The sequence below is a fragment of the Phoca vitulina genome, unplaced genomic scaffold (assembly GCF_004348235.1).
Source record: "Phoca vitulina isolate PV1807 unplaced genomic scaffold, GSC_HSeal_1.0 scaffold5, whole genome shotgun sequence".
Taxonomy (NCBI): domain Eukaryota; kingdom Metazoa; phylum Chordata; class Mammalia; order Carnivora; family Phocidae; genus Phoca; species Phoca vitulina.
In genome coordinates, this window is record NW_022589708.1 from 11786163 (window position 1) to 11804687 (window position 18525).

An 18525-nucleotide genomic window follows, 5' to 3' on the forward strand; every position below is an offset into this window, starting at 1 on the left:
CTTCAATGGTTCCCCATTGTCTTTCCATTAATCTTAAAATATATATGAACTCATTAATAATAATCACAAACTCATCACTTGCTAATATATTTTTACAAAAAGTAACAATGCTTTCCAAAACGTATTTTCTATGAGGGCTGATACACTCTTTAAGGACATGAAAAAGGATCCATTCATGAGAAGAATCCGTTCATGAGAAGATTTGTTGCAAATCTTTTAGCAGTCTGACTTAACAGAAGATGGTTGTATTCTCATATTTGCTTCTGTATTCAATTCTGTTGTATGTTACTTTGGCCTTTGAAGTATATAAAGAAAATCTAGCCACAAACAATACAGTTAGGAAGAAAAAAAGCGAGTACACGAAGAGTGTTCTCAAATAATTGTAGATACTCTTCTTTGATACTACTCAGCAAGTCCGCACTGCTTTTGGGGTACAGTTGGAATTTCTTACCATGGTTTGCCAGCCTCCTGTTCACCATTCCGATGGGCTTTCTCCACCTTCACATTCTAGACTCCTGCCTGGGCGCCTGCCCTAATCCCCCAAGTGCTCCTCTCCTATGCTCGGCTCTCGGCACGTGATACATGACACTGAGGGTGTGCGTTGACTGGTGGGAATCTCATGGCAGGCCACAAGCTCTATGAGGGCTGAGACTATCTGTCTTGTCTGTGTTTGTAGATTCAGTCTCATACGTGAGTACTTAAGGAATATTCGCTGAATGAATCAGTGAATGGACAAACACACAGACAAGCATATTGCTGAGTTAAGTTCTATGGGGTTTTCTGTAGCAAAGACCTCACAGTTAGTTGTTACAGGGGACCTTAGTAGACTAATAAGGAAGGTTTGGATGGAAGGGATGGGAGGGGCTAAACCCAGGCACCTCAGAGAACAAAGCTCGCGGCAGATCCACTCTTTAAGGACAAGAGGCACACGCTTACGCTGGGACACAGGAACCGGTAGTTACAAAGAACCACTGTTGGGAGACGGTGGGGCTTGCCATCGAAGCCACAGGCTACCTCCTCACAGAAGAGGATACTTGCCATTCACCGCACGGCTTCCAAGTGCTCTGTGGAAGCTGCAGCTTGCAGCGTAAGTAGGAATGTGCTTCCTTCCTTCGTTTATCTTCTATGTGCAGCCCACTACACGGGGCCAGGTCAAGTGGGCTGTGACACACACAACAGGGGTGACTAACTTCCCACCGCCCCGAAAGAGCTCAGCGGGGATGACAAAACAAAGGAGCATGTGAAACCAAACAAGGGGCGATGAAGAGGCGGCCTGTGACTGAGGGCTCAGCGAGGCCATCTCAGTAGACTTACAGCTTAATAATACGCGCTACTCGTGTAGAGGGAAGACCCAGGACCAGCGCTGCTGCCGCCGGGGAAAGCTTCCTGGCAAACTCCGAAAAAAGAAAAACTAACACGCAAACTAGCAATCCATTCACCGCCCCAGATAAAAGATGGGAGGGCCAATGGCAAGGCACAGAAGAAATGAGCAGTGGAAGTGCCCGCAGCCGAGTGCAGCCCCGTCGTGAAGTGCTACACCCCGCACCTGTCCCGTGTCACCGCGTCTTTCTGGGCTGCCCGGCAGCAAGCAGTCCTAGCAGGTGTCGGGAGAAAATAATAAGCTAGAGGGAGACTCAATGAGCACTTGAACAAAATCCCAGACTACTTTCACAGCTCTCGGTTTCACTTTTTCTTTGTGGTTTATACTACTGACCAGTTCTGGGGGCTCAGATAGTTCATTTCATACCATTCTTCTTGGCAAAACTGAGAACACTTTCCACAGCAGTAAGATCAGGAGCCAAAACACACCGTTTTGCTCAGTTTTGAGAGCCTCTGGCTTGGAAGGCTGAAGTTCCCGACAGTTCTGCTGCTCCCTGCCATGTCTCTTCTTCCTTTCTTGCTCTGGTCAGCAGAGCTCCGGAGACCACGGCCTCGCTCCATTCCAGTCTCAGGATGGGAGTGCCAGGTCCAGGGGTGCCGGCCTACGGCCTGAACTGGGCTGTCAGTGAGGGGAGGGGTACGGAGGGCCCGGACAGTCTACCACCAGGAGGCTTTGTGACAGCCTAGGACACTGGGCTGGGCTACGGTGACAAGGAGCACTGTAACTGGGGTGCGAGCCAATGGACATGTGCCCGAGTTTCATGTGTTCTATGTGGTGACATTTCTCTTGGGAGGTCCCAGGCTCCTACCACAGCCACTCTTACTTCTCCTGAGACATGGGTACAATTTTAACAACAGTTTCTACTTTAGCTGCAAACTCAAGAGACGGATTCTCCCTTTGCTGCAACAAAGCATGGTCCCTGGTAAATTCCTGCTGGGGAGCCACAGTGGGGTGGGAGAAAAGGACTCTGGAAAAAGAGCAGCAGGATTCAGATTCAGCTTCGCTATTTGCCCTGGTGACAGGCTCTGCTGCCTGCCTTTCGGGGCGAAGGATGAAGTGTGGTGTTGGGAACGCGTACTGAGCCATACAGAGAGCGCTCATGTCTGTTACTGTTTTGCAAAGGTTGGCTGACCGACCCCTCTCTTCAAACGATGACCTTTTCCTCCAGGGGAAGTCAGGATCAAAGATGTCCCCAGCTTCTTGGGGTGGGGTGGTTTTGGTTCTGATAGAGCATGGGAACACTCAATCTTTTCCGTGAGGAGGAGATGGTGGTGAGGGGTGGTGTGACGGAGACAACACGCTCCCCCCCAGACCCAGCCTCAGGCTGGGGACATTTGGTGGAGGAAGAGGACATCTATCTCTTGTTCTAAAGCTTTTTTCCTTAGTTTTATTTACATGCTTGTGACTACTGATCCCAAGTTATGGTAGGGACGGCACAGGGTAAGGACCTCAGTGCAGCTTCCTTGAAAACGAATAAAAGCATCTTTCAGTATGGAAATGACTGATTTCTGCATTCTATCTTTTGTTTTCCCCCTTCTTGGCCTGTCAATGTTCTGGTTATTTTTTTTCCTCTTTAACCTGAACTCTACACAAAAATTATTAAAAGTCAAAATTAAAATCAGTTCTGGTGCTTGTTATCATAAGTGTTTTGAAAGAACAGGTGAAATTCGTCATTAAAAATGAGACTGGGCGCACCTGGTGGCTTAGTCAGTTAAGCGTCTGACTTGATTTTGGCTCAGGTTGTGATCTTGGGGTTGTGAGATCGAGCCCTCCATCGGGCTCCGCACTGGGTGTGGAGCCTGCTTAGGATTTTCTGTCTCCCTCTCCCTCTCTCTCTAAAAAAAAAAAAAGAAGAGATTGGGTATTACTCAAAATTTCCCCTCTTTTTACATGTCCCCCTGCAGAGAGGCCAACCATTTTCAGGTCTTCAGTGATCACATCTTGCTCCCTTACTTGTCCTTCAACCAGCAGAGGGTGCCTGGGTGAGTGGCGATCTTCCCTTCTAATGTTAGGTTAGCATCCGGAAAGCCTGGTGACTCCTGGACTCAACTCTCTCCTTTGTACATCAAACCCAGCCAAGTCTCCAGTACACTGAGTTTTAAGGGGGTATGCCATTTTTTAAATCCTTATTGTTCCACTCAGATTAAGCCAACAACCTCTTGGATGACATCACTGCCACGGACACCGTCCCTCTTCAATCCACACCCCAGGTGAAACTTCCTTCTAAGTCCTTTCACAGTGCCACGGCCTCCACGGAAAATCTTACTGCATCATACCTAAATTATTGTCCTGTCTGAAGGTCCTCCAAAACCAGACCCATTCTAAGTTATTTCTTCCTCTCCCCTGCATGTTCCTTCCACTCGCTGTGTCCCTCCTGACAGTTCTGCTCCAAGTGTGCCCATCTCTAAAATGCCCTCCCCTGTCCCCTCGGACTGTCCTCGCGGTTTGTACAGGACCCGGCTCTTGTTTTGCATCTGTAATTGGCTTCTTTCTCAACAATCCAAATCCTTATTGCTCTCTCACTCTGAACTTCTAGAGAACTCAGTCAAGTCGCTAACTTCAGAGAATATTCAGAGTCCAGGTTTCCCTATGTGTAAAATGGGAAGCTGGTCTAGATGATCCTTAAACTAGTTATGAGTTGCCTCTTCCTATTCAATATATTAAAGAATATCTTGAACCAAGCAGTTCTCTCTCAAAATGAGCCCAATGGCCACCTGCCAGAGCTGCTGCGGGAAGGATTCCCAGCAGACACTGGTCTAGGGACCTCCATTTTATACTCTCCTGCACGACCCCTCAGTGTTGCTGCACTGATCAAGGACCTCTCTGAGCTCCTTGAGCAACCACCCCTCCTAGAACTGCAGACTGGACAGTCCCCCAGTGAGGAAGGCAGATGCAGAGGAGTGCAGTGCTGTGCAGTGGCCATTCTCAGCCCAAAGCCCATGCTCTGAGCCACAAACTATGCCCGCTTCTTGCAGTGCCCCCGCCCCCGGCCCCCGGGAATCCAGGCTCAACATGCATAAATCTTTATCACTTTAAAAAGTATGATTTTTTAAAACCTCGGTATCGCTAATCTGTATTATAATCTTGGACAAGAGTCATTACTCACTGCTCTGGAAATTCCTGGGCTCCTCCTGCGTTATTCACAAAACCACATCTGTCAACCACAGAATCAGGCTGCAGAGTCTGAGCCTGGAGTGGGTTCCATGAAATTCAAGCCTTCACAAGATGGTCAGGAGGATTTTTCCTGAGAAACTCCTGGGTACCCCAATGATCTTTCCTGCACTAGAATCATTTTCTGGTTTTGAAAACCCATAGGGATGGCTTTTGGCGGGGGTGGGGGCGGGGGAGGAAAAATCTGTAAAATGATTTTGAGGATGATTTTTCTAAAATACCCCTGTTTAACACTATGTCTACTTTGGGGCACATCTCTAAATTCATTTGGGGTTTTAAAAAGTGATTAATAAGAGATAAGTTATGAAAAGGACTAGGACTGCTTATAACTTCTCTCTCTAAAATACTGAGTACGTCATCATGAGATCGTACCACACTCTTCTTTCTCATGAAGACACCAAGGCAGAATGGAAAATAGAAATGATTTTCTCGAGGTCACTTAATGAGTCAGTCTTGGAGAGGGATTAGAATTTAGATTGATCCTATCTTTCTCTTCTGAATTTTTGTCAAAAAGGTCAGTATGATCAACTAGGAGAGCCCCCAAACCGTAACAGTTTCTGTAAGGAGGTACAGATCGAGATAAACAGCTTAGCTTTAATTTCACTTGAAAATAGAGTTCTTGCACCTAATTTTCATTTAATTTGCAGATTTTTATCAACTAAGCGCTAGTAACTTATTCCGCACCTGATACTATACACTTCACACTCATAAAAGAAAGAAAGTCATAAAAGAACTGGCTCTAACTGATTAGAGATCACTTTGTTGACAAGGCAGCAGAGCAACTTGGTGAGAATCATTTTTAAATCAAATTGCACCAAAAAGTGAAAGAGCAAAGCTAAAAAGGAAAAGTGCTGAGAAGTGTGCCGCATGCCACGTGCCATCTTTAAGGCTGCCTGGGCTCATCCAGGCTGAGAACTTGCCTCTCTGGATTCAAGGTGGACTCCTTGGCTGCACGTGCGTGCGTGCGCACACACACTCACACACACTCACACAAAGGTACAGGTATATAGTTTGCAGGGCTCCACTCACAATGTACTTCCTGCACAAACTACTTCCTAACCCCCCATGGACAGGCTGGGCGCTTCTCCTAGAGGAGTACTCATGACATCGTACTGTCATTGTCTTGTTCTACTCTCAGCTCAGGGAGAGGAAGGATCATGCTATGCTGTCTTGTTCACTGTGATGCTCCCCAGAGCCTGGCTAGACACCAAATATATTTTGTGGAAAGTAAGTGCTAATGGAAATTGTAGTGCTGGTGAGGCCAAGAGGTGAGTAAGAAGCTTATCGGAGGCCTAGCCAGGTGAAGGGGCAATGACAGAAATTCATTCGATGGGATAGCACGTGCTAGCACAAAGGTCTACTAGGTGGGTCCTGCTTTTAAACACATCAAGGAATAATCATGCATACTGCAACATGGATGAGCGGGCCACAAAGACCAGACAGTGTATGATTCCATTATATGAACAGTCCAGAACAGGCAATCTAGAAAGAACACATTAGTGATTGCCTAAGGCTAGGGGTCTGGGGAGATTGAGGAGTGAGTGCTACTAGGTACAGTTTATTTTTGGGGTAATAAAAATGCTCTAATATTGAATGTGCTGATGGCTGTACAACTTTGTCCATATATTAAAAATCACTGAATTATATACTTTAAAGAGATAAATTGTAAGGTATGTGAATTCTATCTCAATAGAGTTATTAAAAACTTAAAAAACACACTGAGAACCTGCGAACACTTTTAATACACTAAAAATATTTTGTTAAATTAAAAATACTTAAAAAAATAAATTAAAAAGACTTGATTCATGATGGGAACACTCATGCTTTGCAAGGCAGCTGTGACTCACAATCATGTATATGTTAGCTGTTACCTAACAACGGTCCCTGGGGTGGAGAAACAATTTTCACAGCCACAAAATGTAACTAAGAGAGGGTGAGAGAATAGAGCCAGCTCAGTTCAACTAACACTCTGCACAAATAACTGAAATGCACCTGTGAATAACGGTGAGCTGCTGTAGGCGGCAACATCTTCTTTCCTTGTGGGTCAAACAGACTGCTCATCACTGAAAACAGAGGCAGACTGTCATCCAGGAAACACTGGGAAGCCCAAAGAAGTGAAGAGGCAATAAAGAAATTAGCACCAACAGACTCCAACGCTTTTGTCACAAAATTCCCACTCGGCTTACGCCAAGCACGGTGCATCCACGGCGGGCTTCCCCTGAACTCTGCTTCCAAGGGAAATGGAGATTTTTACAGAAGTACCTTCTGGAAAGTTCAATCACCAAGTTTTCGTTGTGGCATTAACAAGAGAAAATGGCGGGACACACAACTAACAGATGATCAGAACCCAGAGAGAATTAAGACTTCTTGGTAAAACTTCACTTTGAAAGCTGCTGGCTACATAATTTTCTAGAGCAGCAAGCTGGCAAAGTTCTTTTTTATCAAAGGTCAGGTAGTGAATGTTTCAGGCTTTGAAGACCAAGAGGCAAAACTGAAGATCCTCTGCAGGTACTTCCAGAGCCACTGAAAATGCAAAGACCAGTCTTAGCTTGGGGTTTGGCCCGTGGACCATAGCCTACTGACCCTTGTTCTAAAGGTTACAAGTTTTTAAGAGTAGTAACTACCAGGTTTGCTCCTAAATCAGAACTCTCTCTCAAACATCCTGAGAGCCAGAAAACAGATGTCCAATGAGATCATAACTAATATTTGATAGATCTTTCTGGCATATAAAGTAATTCTGTATAAATTCTTTTATCCTCATGACAACACTATTAGGTAGATTGTGTACAGATCTCCCTGTCAACCCAGGGTTGATCCCTTAACTACAAATTCCTTGCTCCTTCATTTACATTCTGCTGCTTTTCTATTTTGAGCACCTGGGTTTCTTCCATCATGACTGGCAGAGAGGCCCCTACGAGCAGAGAAGCTGTGGAGACGCATACAGCAACCCCATTCAAATGTTCCTGACTGTGGGGAACTTCAGTGGCTGCCCTGGAGGTGTGAACGTGCAGACACTCTGCAAAGCTTGACCGTGGCCATTTGCTATCATTCCGAGAGGGAGCTCTGCCTCGCCACCACGAATATCCTGAAACCACGGAGTCCTCATCACCTCCCCACTGGTCTTCTTCCTCCCAAGTCACCTATTCCACTCATCACGCAGATTATGGCCAAAATTATCCTTCTTAAAAACAAACCTAACCTGCTCTCTTCCTTGTAAGGCTTCACTGACTCATGACTTCTTGCAGAACAAAAGGAAAAACAACTCTTCACGTGGCCGAAGACCCGCTCTGTCCGGGACTCTGCGCTCTCCCCAGCCTCTTCCTTCGGGAAACCTGTGCTCAGGCAAAGGCAATTACTTGTCCCTCCCATAGCTGTTTCGAGCCCCTCTGCTTTGTCTCCCAAGGTTCCCTGGGCCTGAAACACCTACCTGAATGCTGGCGTCTTCAAGGTTCCCCTTAGCCACGGAGGGGGATTGGGACTCTGGCTCTGCTGCACACGAACTCCAGCAGGGACCCAGCACCTGCTACTGACTCGTCTCTCCTCCCCTAGTGGGCTGCACACCTCTTGAGGGCCAGAGCCGTGTCCTTTACTCCCCCAGGGCTACACACTTCAGTAGGACCAAGAGAGACAAAACTAAGCAAAACACACAGCTCTGGCCTTCAAGAGCTTACATACTCCTCGATGAATGAATAAAGCACAAACCCGTGAAAAGTTATGTAACGGCCCCGAGTGGAAAAATGATCCGCAGCTGCAAGTACCCAAATGACTCTGAGCTGTGCCCAGCCATGCAGCCAGCGACTCTGTCAGGGGGAGAGGAGTGGGGCCACGGCGTAACTAACACCCTGCCCCCATGAATGCTCGGAGGAGTGGGAGGACCACGGGGTGGAGGGCGAGGAGAACCAGAAGGAAGGACTGGGGCCCTACAGTGCAGTAAACTCAGGGATCGTCACTACGAGTCCTCGAGACAATCGTCCCGGGGCTTTTCAGCAGTTAAGTACCATGGCAGTGTCCAGAAAGATGACATCGCTGTGCCCGATGAACTTAAGGACACTACACGCTGACCCTGTCGGTGCTCTGGTCTCAAGCTCTAGAGGCAGCAAGGTCGAGAGAGTCGTCCCCCAGCTCACCGTCCTTTAGAGCCGTGGAATTTGTAAACGCTGTGGTGAGTCCTAGAAATGTCTGCAGTAGTGTATAGCATCACGGTTAACTTTACAGAATGCAGCCGGGTCCTGGAGTGAGGCCAGGGGCCCAGGAGAGAAGGGGTGCGTGCCCCTCCTCCACTTCCAATCCACGTGCAGCTTCTCCACGTGGCACTCACACGGACATGCCTTTCAGAAGTGAACAGATTCTTGCTGAGTCTAGTGGTTCTCTCCTCCTTACTGTCTCAGCTTGGCTTTTAATTTGGGGGGGGGGTGGTACCTGAATCCGAACACCCACTCCCCCACTCTCCCTCAGACATTCTGTTCTCCCTGGCTGCTGAACTTTGTGGGTTTCTCCTTTCTCCCTGGAACCGCTTCCTCCCTCCTCTTTGTGCTCTGGAAACGTGGGTCTCAGGGGGTCTTCAATGGTTTGCTTCACACTTGTCCTCTCAGAGGGATTATCTGTATACTTCCCAGGCCTGACTATTCACCTGTATTCAGCTGGCCTCAGTACCTTAATTCTGTAAATATTTATTGTACACATATTTAATCATTAATTCCCCAAATATGTGAGTTCCTATCATGTGCCAAGCATTACTCACATACTGGAGATACAAAGAAAAAAGTCTCCACCCACCTCAAGACACACTACTGGTAGAGACAGGGAAGTAAATCGGAGTAAGACGCCTGATCATGGGGAGTGCCATGAAAGAGACCCCAGGGGCTGTAAGAATAGAGAGGGGATCAGAGCCGACCGGGAGGCTGCAACAGGCTTCCCAGAGGAGGTGATATTTGAAAGGAACACTGAAGAGTGAACAGGAGTTAGGCAAGCAAACCCTGTGTGTGTGTGTGCTGGGGGTGGGGAAGTTTGTTTTAGGCAGAGCACAGGGCAGAAGCGAGGGCAAGCGGTGAGAAACACTGGGGCTCCAATACACTCCAACTAGCTGAGCGGGGTTAACCGAAGGCTGTGCATGGGGCTGGGTGAGGACACGTGGCTAAAACGTAGGAAGGGTTGGGCGCCTGGGTGGCTCAGTTGGTTGGGCGACTGCCTTCGGCTCAGGTCATGATCCTGGAGTCCCGGGATCGAGTCCCGCATCGGGCTCCCTGCTCGGCGGGGGGTCTGCTTCTCCCTCTGCCCTCTTCCCTCTCGTGCTCTCTGTCTCTCATTCTCTCTCTCGCAAATAAATAAATAAATAAATAAATAAAACGTAGGAAGGGTTCTGGGTAATGAGTGTTAACTACCTTGAAAGCCACGAAGGGCTTCTGAAGGAGTTTGGTGGAGTGAAACGGTCAGATTTGTGCTGTCAAAGAGATCACTCTGGGGGACGACTCGTGGCTCCGGGAGGGGAGAGGGAGTTGTGGCAAGACTCCAGGTGCAAGCTAAGTGATGACGAGCTAAGGCAGAGGGATGGAGACAGGGGATGACGGCTTTCTACCTGCAGGTGAAGCCAAGACGCTCTGGCTTGGGTCTTTGGGCAGGTGATGGTGCTTTTCATTCGGGGAGGGAGGGAGGAGGAGAAGCCAATTTAGCAAAGAAATGGAAGACTTCACGTGCCCGTGGATGTCCAGTAGGCAGAGGATGTTTGGGTCTGGAGCCCAGGAGAGAGGGAGTCCGGTCTGTAACCCAGATCTGGCTGCTGGAGCTGACGGCAGGGTGAACGGGAGGGACTGGGGGTCACCTGCTGGCATGACAGAGCCTTGAGAAACAACAGTGAGCGAGCGGAGAGGTGCTCAATAAGGACAATGCCCTGATTCTGGCCATGGCACTCACACAGCTGGATTTAAAGATCGTCTTCTGTCTCCTCCTCCCTTCTCTCTCCTTTCTCCCTTCCACAGTACACACTGCAATAAGACGGATTTTTCTAGAACACTGTCCTGCCTTTACCACCAGCTAAACCACATTTCACAGCCTCCTATGTCAAAACCCAAATCTATTGTCAGGTTTATTTATTTATTTATTTTTAATATTTTATTTATTTACTTGACAGAGACACAGCGAGAGAGGGAACACAAGCAGGGGGAGTGGGAGAGGGAGAAGCAGACCTCCTGCTGAGCAGGGAGCTCAATGTGGGACTCGATCCCAGGACCCCGGGATCATGACCTGAGCTGAAGGCAGATGCTTAATGACTGAGACACCCAGGCGCCCCTGTTGTCAGGTTTAAACACCCCTCCCTCTATTACAGGTGCAGCACGATTTCCCGGCTCTCACTCGCACCCGGCCCTGCTTCAGCTGGAGTGGGGGGCTCCTCAAGGTATTCCTTTCCAGGGCCTCTTTATCACCTCCATGCCTGCACCACTCCTGCTGGTCCTCTGCTTGGGGATAAGCTGCCTCATCTCAGCTCACCCAATGCTGTCTGTCCTCCTAGGCCCTGAAACCACATAGTATCAGGCCACACTGACAGCGCTCTTATGCTCTGGGTGCTTAGGCCAATGTTTTGTTGTTCCCGGATGTTATCTAATTCAGGTATATCTGCCCAAGCTCCCTGAAGCTGATCGCAGAATCATTAGGGGAAAGGACATGTTTTTCACTTCTCTGGTGCCCACACAGAGTACCCACCAGTCTTGCTCAGAGAGTCTCAAGTAATGACTGACCGACTCTGACCCCAGAGCCAAGTGAGGACCACAGGTGGGTGGTGACAGAGAGCACTAAGCGGCTGCCGGGTGGGGAGATGAACCATGAGAGCACAAGGCAAAAGAAATATAAAGGAATACACTGAAACAAGACTTGAACATTATATTGGAATGCTTATCTACCAGAAACATCTACTGCAGAAGAGAGAGACAGAATGACTCAGCCAACTGACATCAGCCAGCCTCTCTCACCAGCCACCCACATGATGGCAGGGATGGAGGCTCTGCATGGGCCCCACTCTCTGGACTAGCTAGTGACAGCAACACAGACCAATGCTGAGGCCTCACACACCACCACCCCTCAAGGAGAAGCAACAGTCAGTGCAAGACAGACTATACTGGGTCCTTTTCACTCTGGAAGGGACAGTGTTATGAACTGAAAGCTGCCCACCCCCAAATTCACAGGTTGAAGTTCCTAACCCCCATTGTGACTAGATTTGGAGACAGGGCCTTTCAGGAGGTAATTAAGGTTAAACAAGATCATAAGGGTGGGACCCTAATCCAACAGGACTGGTGTCCTTATAAGAAGAGACACCAAGAGCATGCACACTCTGGGAAAAGGCCATGTTGAGGACAGAGTGAGAAGGTTGTCATCTGCAAGCCAGGGAGAGTCCTCTCCAAAAACCAACCTGCCAGCACCTTGATCTTGGACTTCTAGCCTCCAGAACAGTAAGAAAAGAATTTTCTGTTGTTTAGTCCACCTAGTCTGATATTCTGTTGTGGCAGCAATTCATCTTCACTGGAATTGACACATATTCTGGTTCTAGGTCTGCTGCTTTTAAACAGCACCACCATCTGTGGGTTTACAGAAGTTTGGTCTACTGACCAGGGTTCCAGTTAACAGTGCATCAGATCACGAGGTCACTTATAACAAAGTGCGCACAGGATGCACCGACCCTCTCACGTATCACACAACCCGGGAGCTGCCCGCTTGCCAGACCAATGAGACAGCCAGATGCAGGAGCAAGAGAATTGCCAGTTTGGAGTGGATGCCCTCCAAAGGATGGCACTGTGGGTTCCAGCTGCAGTATAAACCCTAAATCAACAACAATTTTCTGGGAGCTGTGTCCCCAGCAGGAAGAAGACATGGGTCTTGGAAATTAGAGGTAGGAGGGGAAGTGGCTCTGATCACCCTCTCACCCAGTGACCACTTGGGAATCTGGGCTTCCTGTCCCTGAAACTAGATTCCATGGGTTTAGAGAGCTCACCTCCCAGGAGGGTAACACTTCCATTGGGGACAAGATAAGAAGGCCATTACATTTTAGGTTATAGCTGTTGCCCAGTCATTTTGGGCTCTTGTGCCAAAAGAGCAGCAGACCAGGAGAAAAATTGTTATCATGGCAGGATTAAGCAACTGTAATCCTCAGGAAAAGGTATAGCTAGGGGGACAAAAAGTAGGAGGGAAAAACACGGGCGGCACGAGGGCATCTCCTGGCACTCCCATGCCCCGGTTTTTATGCTAAATGGACAAGGGCAGCAGATACAGCCTGAGAGAGCATGGTGACCGGGGACTCAGACCTCACAGGGATGAGGCTCTGTGTCACTTCACCAAGTATGTCTTCCAGCCAATGGTGGAATGGGAAGTAGAAGAGGGAGATGATGACCAGTGTGGCCTGGAGACCAGCTTCAGCAGAAGGGGATGAAGTGTGTCCTAACCTTCCTCTTGAAGGTTTCTCCTGGGGAAAGAGTGTCACCGAGTCTTGGAGGAGCTGCCCCAAGAACTTATGTAAACCAAGAAGATGCCAACAGCACAAGGCGTGGATGCTTTGGTCCGCTGCCCAGATCTCCGACCTCCCCAGGACTGAAGTGCTCCATCTTCCTGCTGAGGGGGATTGTTGGCAGCTGACAGTTCTCCAGGGACACCGCCTCCGTGGATGGTGTGCATCCAAGGACAGCTAGTCGTGACCCAAGACCTGCAATCTGCACCCAGTGACTGGCTGGTGGAGGTTTCAAGTTTCAGCTCCTTGGCCACATTTGGTGCAATCTGGAAGGGCTCTCCTCAGCTCCACAGCTCCCTGTCAGGCTGGCTCAGACCCTCTTCATAACGGTTGTTCAAGCCTCCCCGTGTCCTTCACCACCACTCCCCCCAAAGATGCTGATCCCGACAGTGTTCCCTGAGAAACTTCATGCATGGAAATGTCCCTGGGGATGCCAAGCTGAGCCATACAACTTCTCTGGCTTGCTCATGAGCATGAGATCCATAGCTATCTAATGGGGAGTCCCAGGTATTCTGAAGGTACCTCAGTCAATATATTTCCCCCAGATCTGCTCTTTTGATATTGGTGAAATGGTGCTGTCATCAATCTATCCCATTATCTAAGCCAGAAACCTCAGAATCACACCCTATTTCTTTCTCTCCCTCACAGCTCTGCCCATTCTACCTGGAAAATATTTATATTCACCATGACTTCATTTTTTGGATACTGGTCATTCTGAGTTCTCATACTTTTCATTCTTCCTTCTCTTTCCTTGAAGGATCCAGGTCCTCCTCTTGCTACACACATACGTTCATCTTGGATGTAATTCTCTCAAAGAACTCACTTAGCACCTAGTCAACCCTACAAAGTTGACTCCATGATCTACACCTCCAGCTCTGACCTCCCTAAGAGAGAGGTCTGTCCTCCACATTTAACTATATCACAGGTATCTTTGTTGTATATTCCAGAGTCATCTCAAGTTCAAATACATCTATAGGGAACAACCTGTGTTTCTCTTTTTCACTGTAGACTCAGCCCATTAATAAGGGACCCCTTCTTCCACCCCAGATACAAACTCTGGGACCCATATCTCCAAGGGGACACCTGGGATGTCACACTTGATTTCACTTTTCCAGACCACCATGAGGCCTGCAGACCTAATTCTCACACCCGGTGAAGGCAGGAGATAGGGAGATGGCACGAGAGAACAGTACCTCTCTCATACCCCAGAGGGTAAAGAAGACGGACATAAGGAATGAAGAGCCCAGGGTGCTGGATCGCAGAGTGCCAGGGCAAGATCAGGTAGGAGGTTTGGGCTGACATACAGTAACCCTTGAGAGACAAAGTGTGCTATTACAGTGTTTGAATACAGCAGTTTTTGTAGATAAATGTGCAATATTTCCTGGTATCGATGACAAGGCTAAGAAAACACAGCCTTTGATTCATTGGTTATTCCCCTGAAACTTTCTTATCTTCACATTCTCTCCATTTCAACCAAGGAAAGTCGAGAAGTTTTACATCTGATCTTCACTCCAGAGCACATGATAATAAGCATTTTAACAGGAAGACACTGTGGCTTTTACAAGATTATAAGAACAGATAAATATCACGTCTTGTTAACTAGGTTGGTGTTTCTCTAAGAAATAATGTTCATCTAATGGAAGTGGAACAAGAATGTCCAGTTTGACCAGTCTTTCAGCAGAAAGTTTTCTTTTTTTACTTAAAAAAAAAAAAAAACCTAAGAAAAGCCACTGTCAGAGACCCCTATCTTATGTGGAGACGTCACATTATCCACACTGCAACGCACAGGAGTAAAACGTACTCTCGGCCACACGGGCAGCCGGAGAGGCGAAGTGTGCTGAGGCCACTGAGTATTTCTGCATTTCCAGTAACGATTCTGCTGCTTACCTGCTGTCTCTGTTGTCTCACTTGTGCCAACTGAGAGAGCATCAGCTGCCGGTCAAGCAGCTCCATCCTCTGCTGTCTCTGGATGTCTACTGTGGCCCCCATCCCAATCCTGGCTTCGGTGGCGGGTTCTGCAGATGAGAAGATGGGCTCAAGTGTCCAAGAAAAGAACTTTGCCACCCACTTGGGAATGCAGAGCACCTGGTGGAGTCGGAACACTTGGCTGTTGTAGCAGATGCCTGATGCCTGAAAGAGGAAAGTCCAACGGGATTGTTTCCCTGTAACCATGTTCAAGAACATATTAACACAGAAATCAATAACCACAAAGTACTTCAGATGGCATTTTCTTTCATTTTAGCAGTGCTGCATGGTAACCAAAACTCCTGCCCAGCTGCACAGTTGTAAGGAGTACAAGTCAACAAAAATTTACTCAGGAAACAAATTTGTTTTTTATAAAGTTAGGAGAGACAGCGAAGTTCTAACCACTTCACGCTCAAAGGACTGACAAAATATTTAAAAAACAATATTTTCTTTAACAAAAACAGCCATACAAGATTTGATTATCAAAACACTTTCATGCTGACCTAACTCTGTGGTTACTCTTTATTGGCAGATGGCCATCAGAGAGAGATACTGGCAGAAAACAACTTTAACGGCCAATGATGCGATCCAGCCATATAATAAATTTATCGGAAAATAAAAACAGTCTACAATTTACATAGTGTTCTAATACATTTTTCAAGTACTGATTTTTCTAGTTTTAAAATCCTTGCCAATAGTAATTCACAATTCTATTTACAAGCAAGCCTAGTTTTCATCTTTAAGGTAATTTATATGGTAATAGACATCTAAAGACTGGTTTTCTAGGTTAAAATGAGTATGGCTATTCCTTTGTAAAAAAAAAATCTTTAATTTTTTTTTTTTTTTAAAGGTTCTATTTATTTATTTGACAGAGACAGAGACAGCGAGAGCAGGAACACAGGCAGGGGGAGTGGGAGAAGGAGAAGCAGGCTTCCCGCTGAGCAGGGAGCCCGATGCGGGGCTCGATCCCAGGACCCTGGGATCACGACCTGAGCCGAAGGCAGCTGCTTAACAACTGAGCCACCCAGGAGCCCCCAAAAATCTTTAATTTTGTGAATTTGATTCTTAGGATAAGTTATTCGTACCAAATTAGAACATATTTGACAATGTGCTAATAGGAGAAAAGTACACTTTAACTGTTTTAATAAAATGTAAATCAATTAATTAGGCAAGAATTTGTTGAGCATCCAATATACCCTGAACATTGTTCCAGGCACTTAGAGGACAGTAGAAGACAAGATCAACAAGGCCCTGCTCTTGTAGAGGTAACAGTGGTCAGTATGGAGAATACGGAGTGAGTGACCAAACACATAAAACAACTCCAGGTCAGTTCTGTGAAGGAAACAAAATAAAGTGGCCTGGAGCAGGGACTGTCTGTAGGTCAGGAGTCAGGGAAGCTTTGGAGGAAGTGACATTTGAGCAAAGCTCTTCAGGATAATGGGGCGCCAGTGATTTGAAGACCTGGAGGAAGAACATCTGAGGCAGTGCAAACAGCCAATGCAATGCAGCAGTGGGCCCAGGAGCATCTAGCAGAGATCTTAGTGGGGTATCTAGTGGGCAGTCAGATATACAGACCTGGAGCTCCAGGGAAAACTCAGCAGAGGTAAGGATCTGGGGATCAGGGGCACTGACGGCGGTTAGAGCAATGGGACTAGATAACGGCAAGGGCGCGGGACGAACAACAGAAGGGAGAAGAGAACCTAAGATTCAACCCAGCAATATTCTGTGCGTGGACGGAGCAGGAGAAGCCAGTGAAGTCATCTGGCAGCGCTGCCAGGGGACAGGAGGAAAGGGCTTAGCGTCAGCGAAGCCCAGGGAACAGTGTCTCAGGCTGGGAACAGCCACTGTGAAACATGCAGCTCCGTGTTCAACCAGGCCAGGGAGGAAAATGACCCCCGGATCTGGCAGCATGGAGGCCTTTGATGACTTTACAAGAACAGTTTCGGTGCAGTGGTAGGAGTGAAAGACAGACTGGGGCAGAGGGAAGAGTAAATGCACAGCAGTTTTGGTCTCAAATAATTTCTATGCCACTTCTCTCAAAAACGGTACTGAAGAACAAAGAAAATGAAAACAGAAACAAATTCCACATTCAGTGAAATGAGAAAGCGTCTGTAATCCTGAACCACAAAATGGAAAACATGCTGAGTAATTAGAAATCACTTGGCGCAGGGGAAGAAAGATAAATCCAAGTGCTGGCAAGGTCCCCGAGGACTCAGCCAGGCTCAGGGATTAGGGGCACCAGGGCCTGCGGAAGGCAGGAGTGATGCAGGGCACTACTCACCTCGGTAGGAAGCAACCCCAATTCCTGCTCACACCCAGCGGAGCCCATACCCACCCTCTCTCCTCCTCAGGGAGACGGTAAAGGCTCTGCAGGGCGGGAACCAAAGAGGCTCCTGAAGTAGGCAGAGCTGGCTCAGAGGGGAGGCCTGGGGCTCTGCCCCCGAGATTCCACCCAGACAGAGAAGGTCTCATAGAGTGTAGGTCTCATAGAGCTTCCAGAAGAAGACAAAGGAGGGAGTATGGAGAGAGCGGGACTCCGTTTCAAGAGATAATAGTTAAGAGTTTTCCAGAATTAATAAAGAATATAAATCCCAGATTGAAAATGCAAGAGTTCCAAAAAGGATAACAAAATGAAATTTATATCTAGAGGCATTGTCGTGAAACAAAGAAGTCCTTAAAAGTTACCAGAGATAAAATAGACTGCCTAGAAAGGAAAAACAATTATCTGCAGAACAGCGAACTGTTAAAAAGAAAATTTTAAAACTATAAAAAAAGGGCACATTCAAAAAGCAAACGATCCTAGTAATAAAGGCATCACATCCATGAATGGGAAGATGCAAAACTGTTAATATACAAATTTTCATCAAATTAAGATACAAATTTAATATAATTCAAAATAAAATCTTAATAGCTTTTTGTTGTTGTTGTTAGAACTTAAATGCCAACCTAAAATGCATTTGGAATATTTAAAGTTGAAGTTTTAAAAACATAATGTTGGGAGAAAGAAGCCAGACAAAAAATGCATACATTATATGATTCCATTTTTGTAAGTGGATCGATATGAATGATCTATCTATGTAACTATGTACCTATCTATCTCAAGTGGGAAAACCATGGAGTGAAGCATGAGGGTGACGACCATCTGTCCTGGGAGAGCAGTCCCGGGAGGGAGGGGCGCTCAGAGGCTGGCAGTACTCTGCCCTGCATGGCATTTTATGGGTGTGTTCACTTTATAGTGACTTGTTTGGTTTCATGACATTTATAGTTCATGAACACTTGGGTGTGTTATACATACAATAAAAAGATTTAAAAAAAATAAAGGATCCAGAATGGCCAAAGTAATTTTAAAGAAACATAATAAGGCTTATCAGCTTGCAGGATATGATAAAGTTTGAGTAATTAAAATAGTGTGGTCTTGGGGCGCCTGGGTGGCTCAGTTGGTTAAGCGACTGCCTTCGGCTCAGGTCATGATCCTGGAGTCCCGGGATCGAGTCCCGCATCGGGCTCCCTGCTCGGCAGG

General features: G+C 47.1%; 1 protein-coding gene across 1 annotated transcript in view; it reads right to left on the minus strand.

Moving 5' to 3' along the window:
- The window catches only part of UBAC2 (UBA domain containing 2), a 177079-nt gene that overhangs the window by 26334 nt on the left and 132220 nt on the right, over positions 1 to 18525 (minus strand). Inside the window, exon 7 of the mRNA XM_032402695.1 lies at positions 14928 to 15170. Within this exon, the coding sequence (XP_032258586.1) occupies positions 14928 to 15170 (243 nt within the window). The remainder of the gene's footprint in view (positions 1 to 14927; positions 15171 to 18525) is intronic.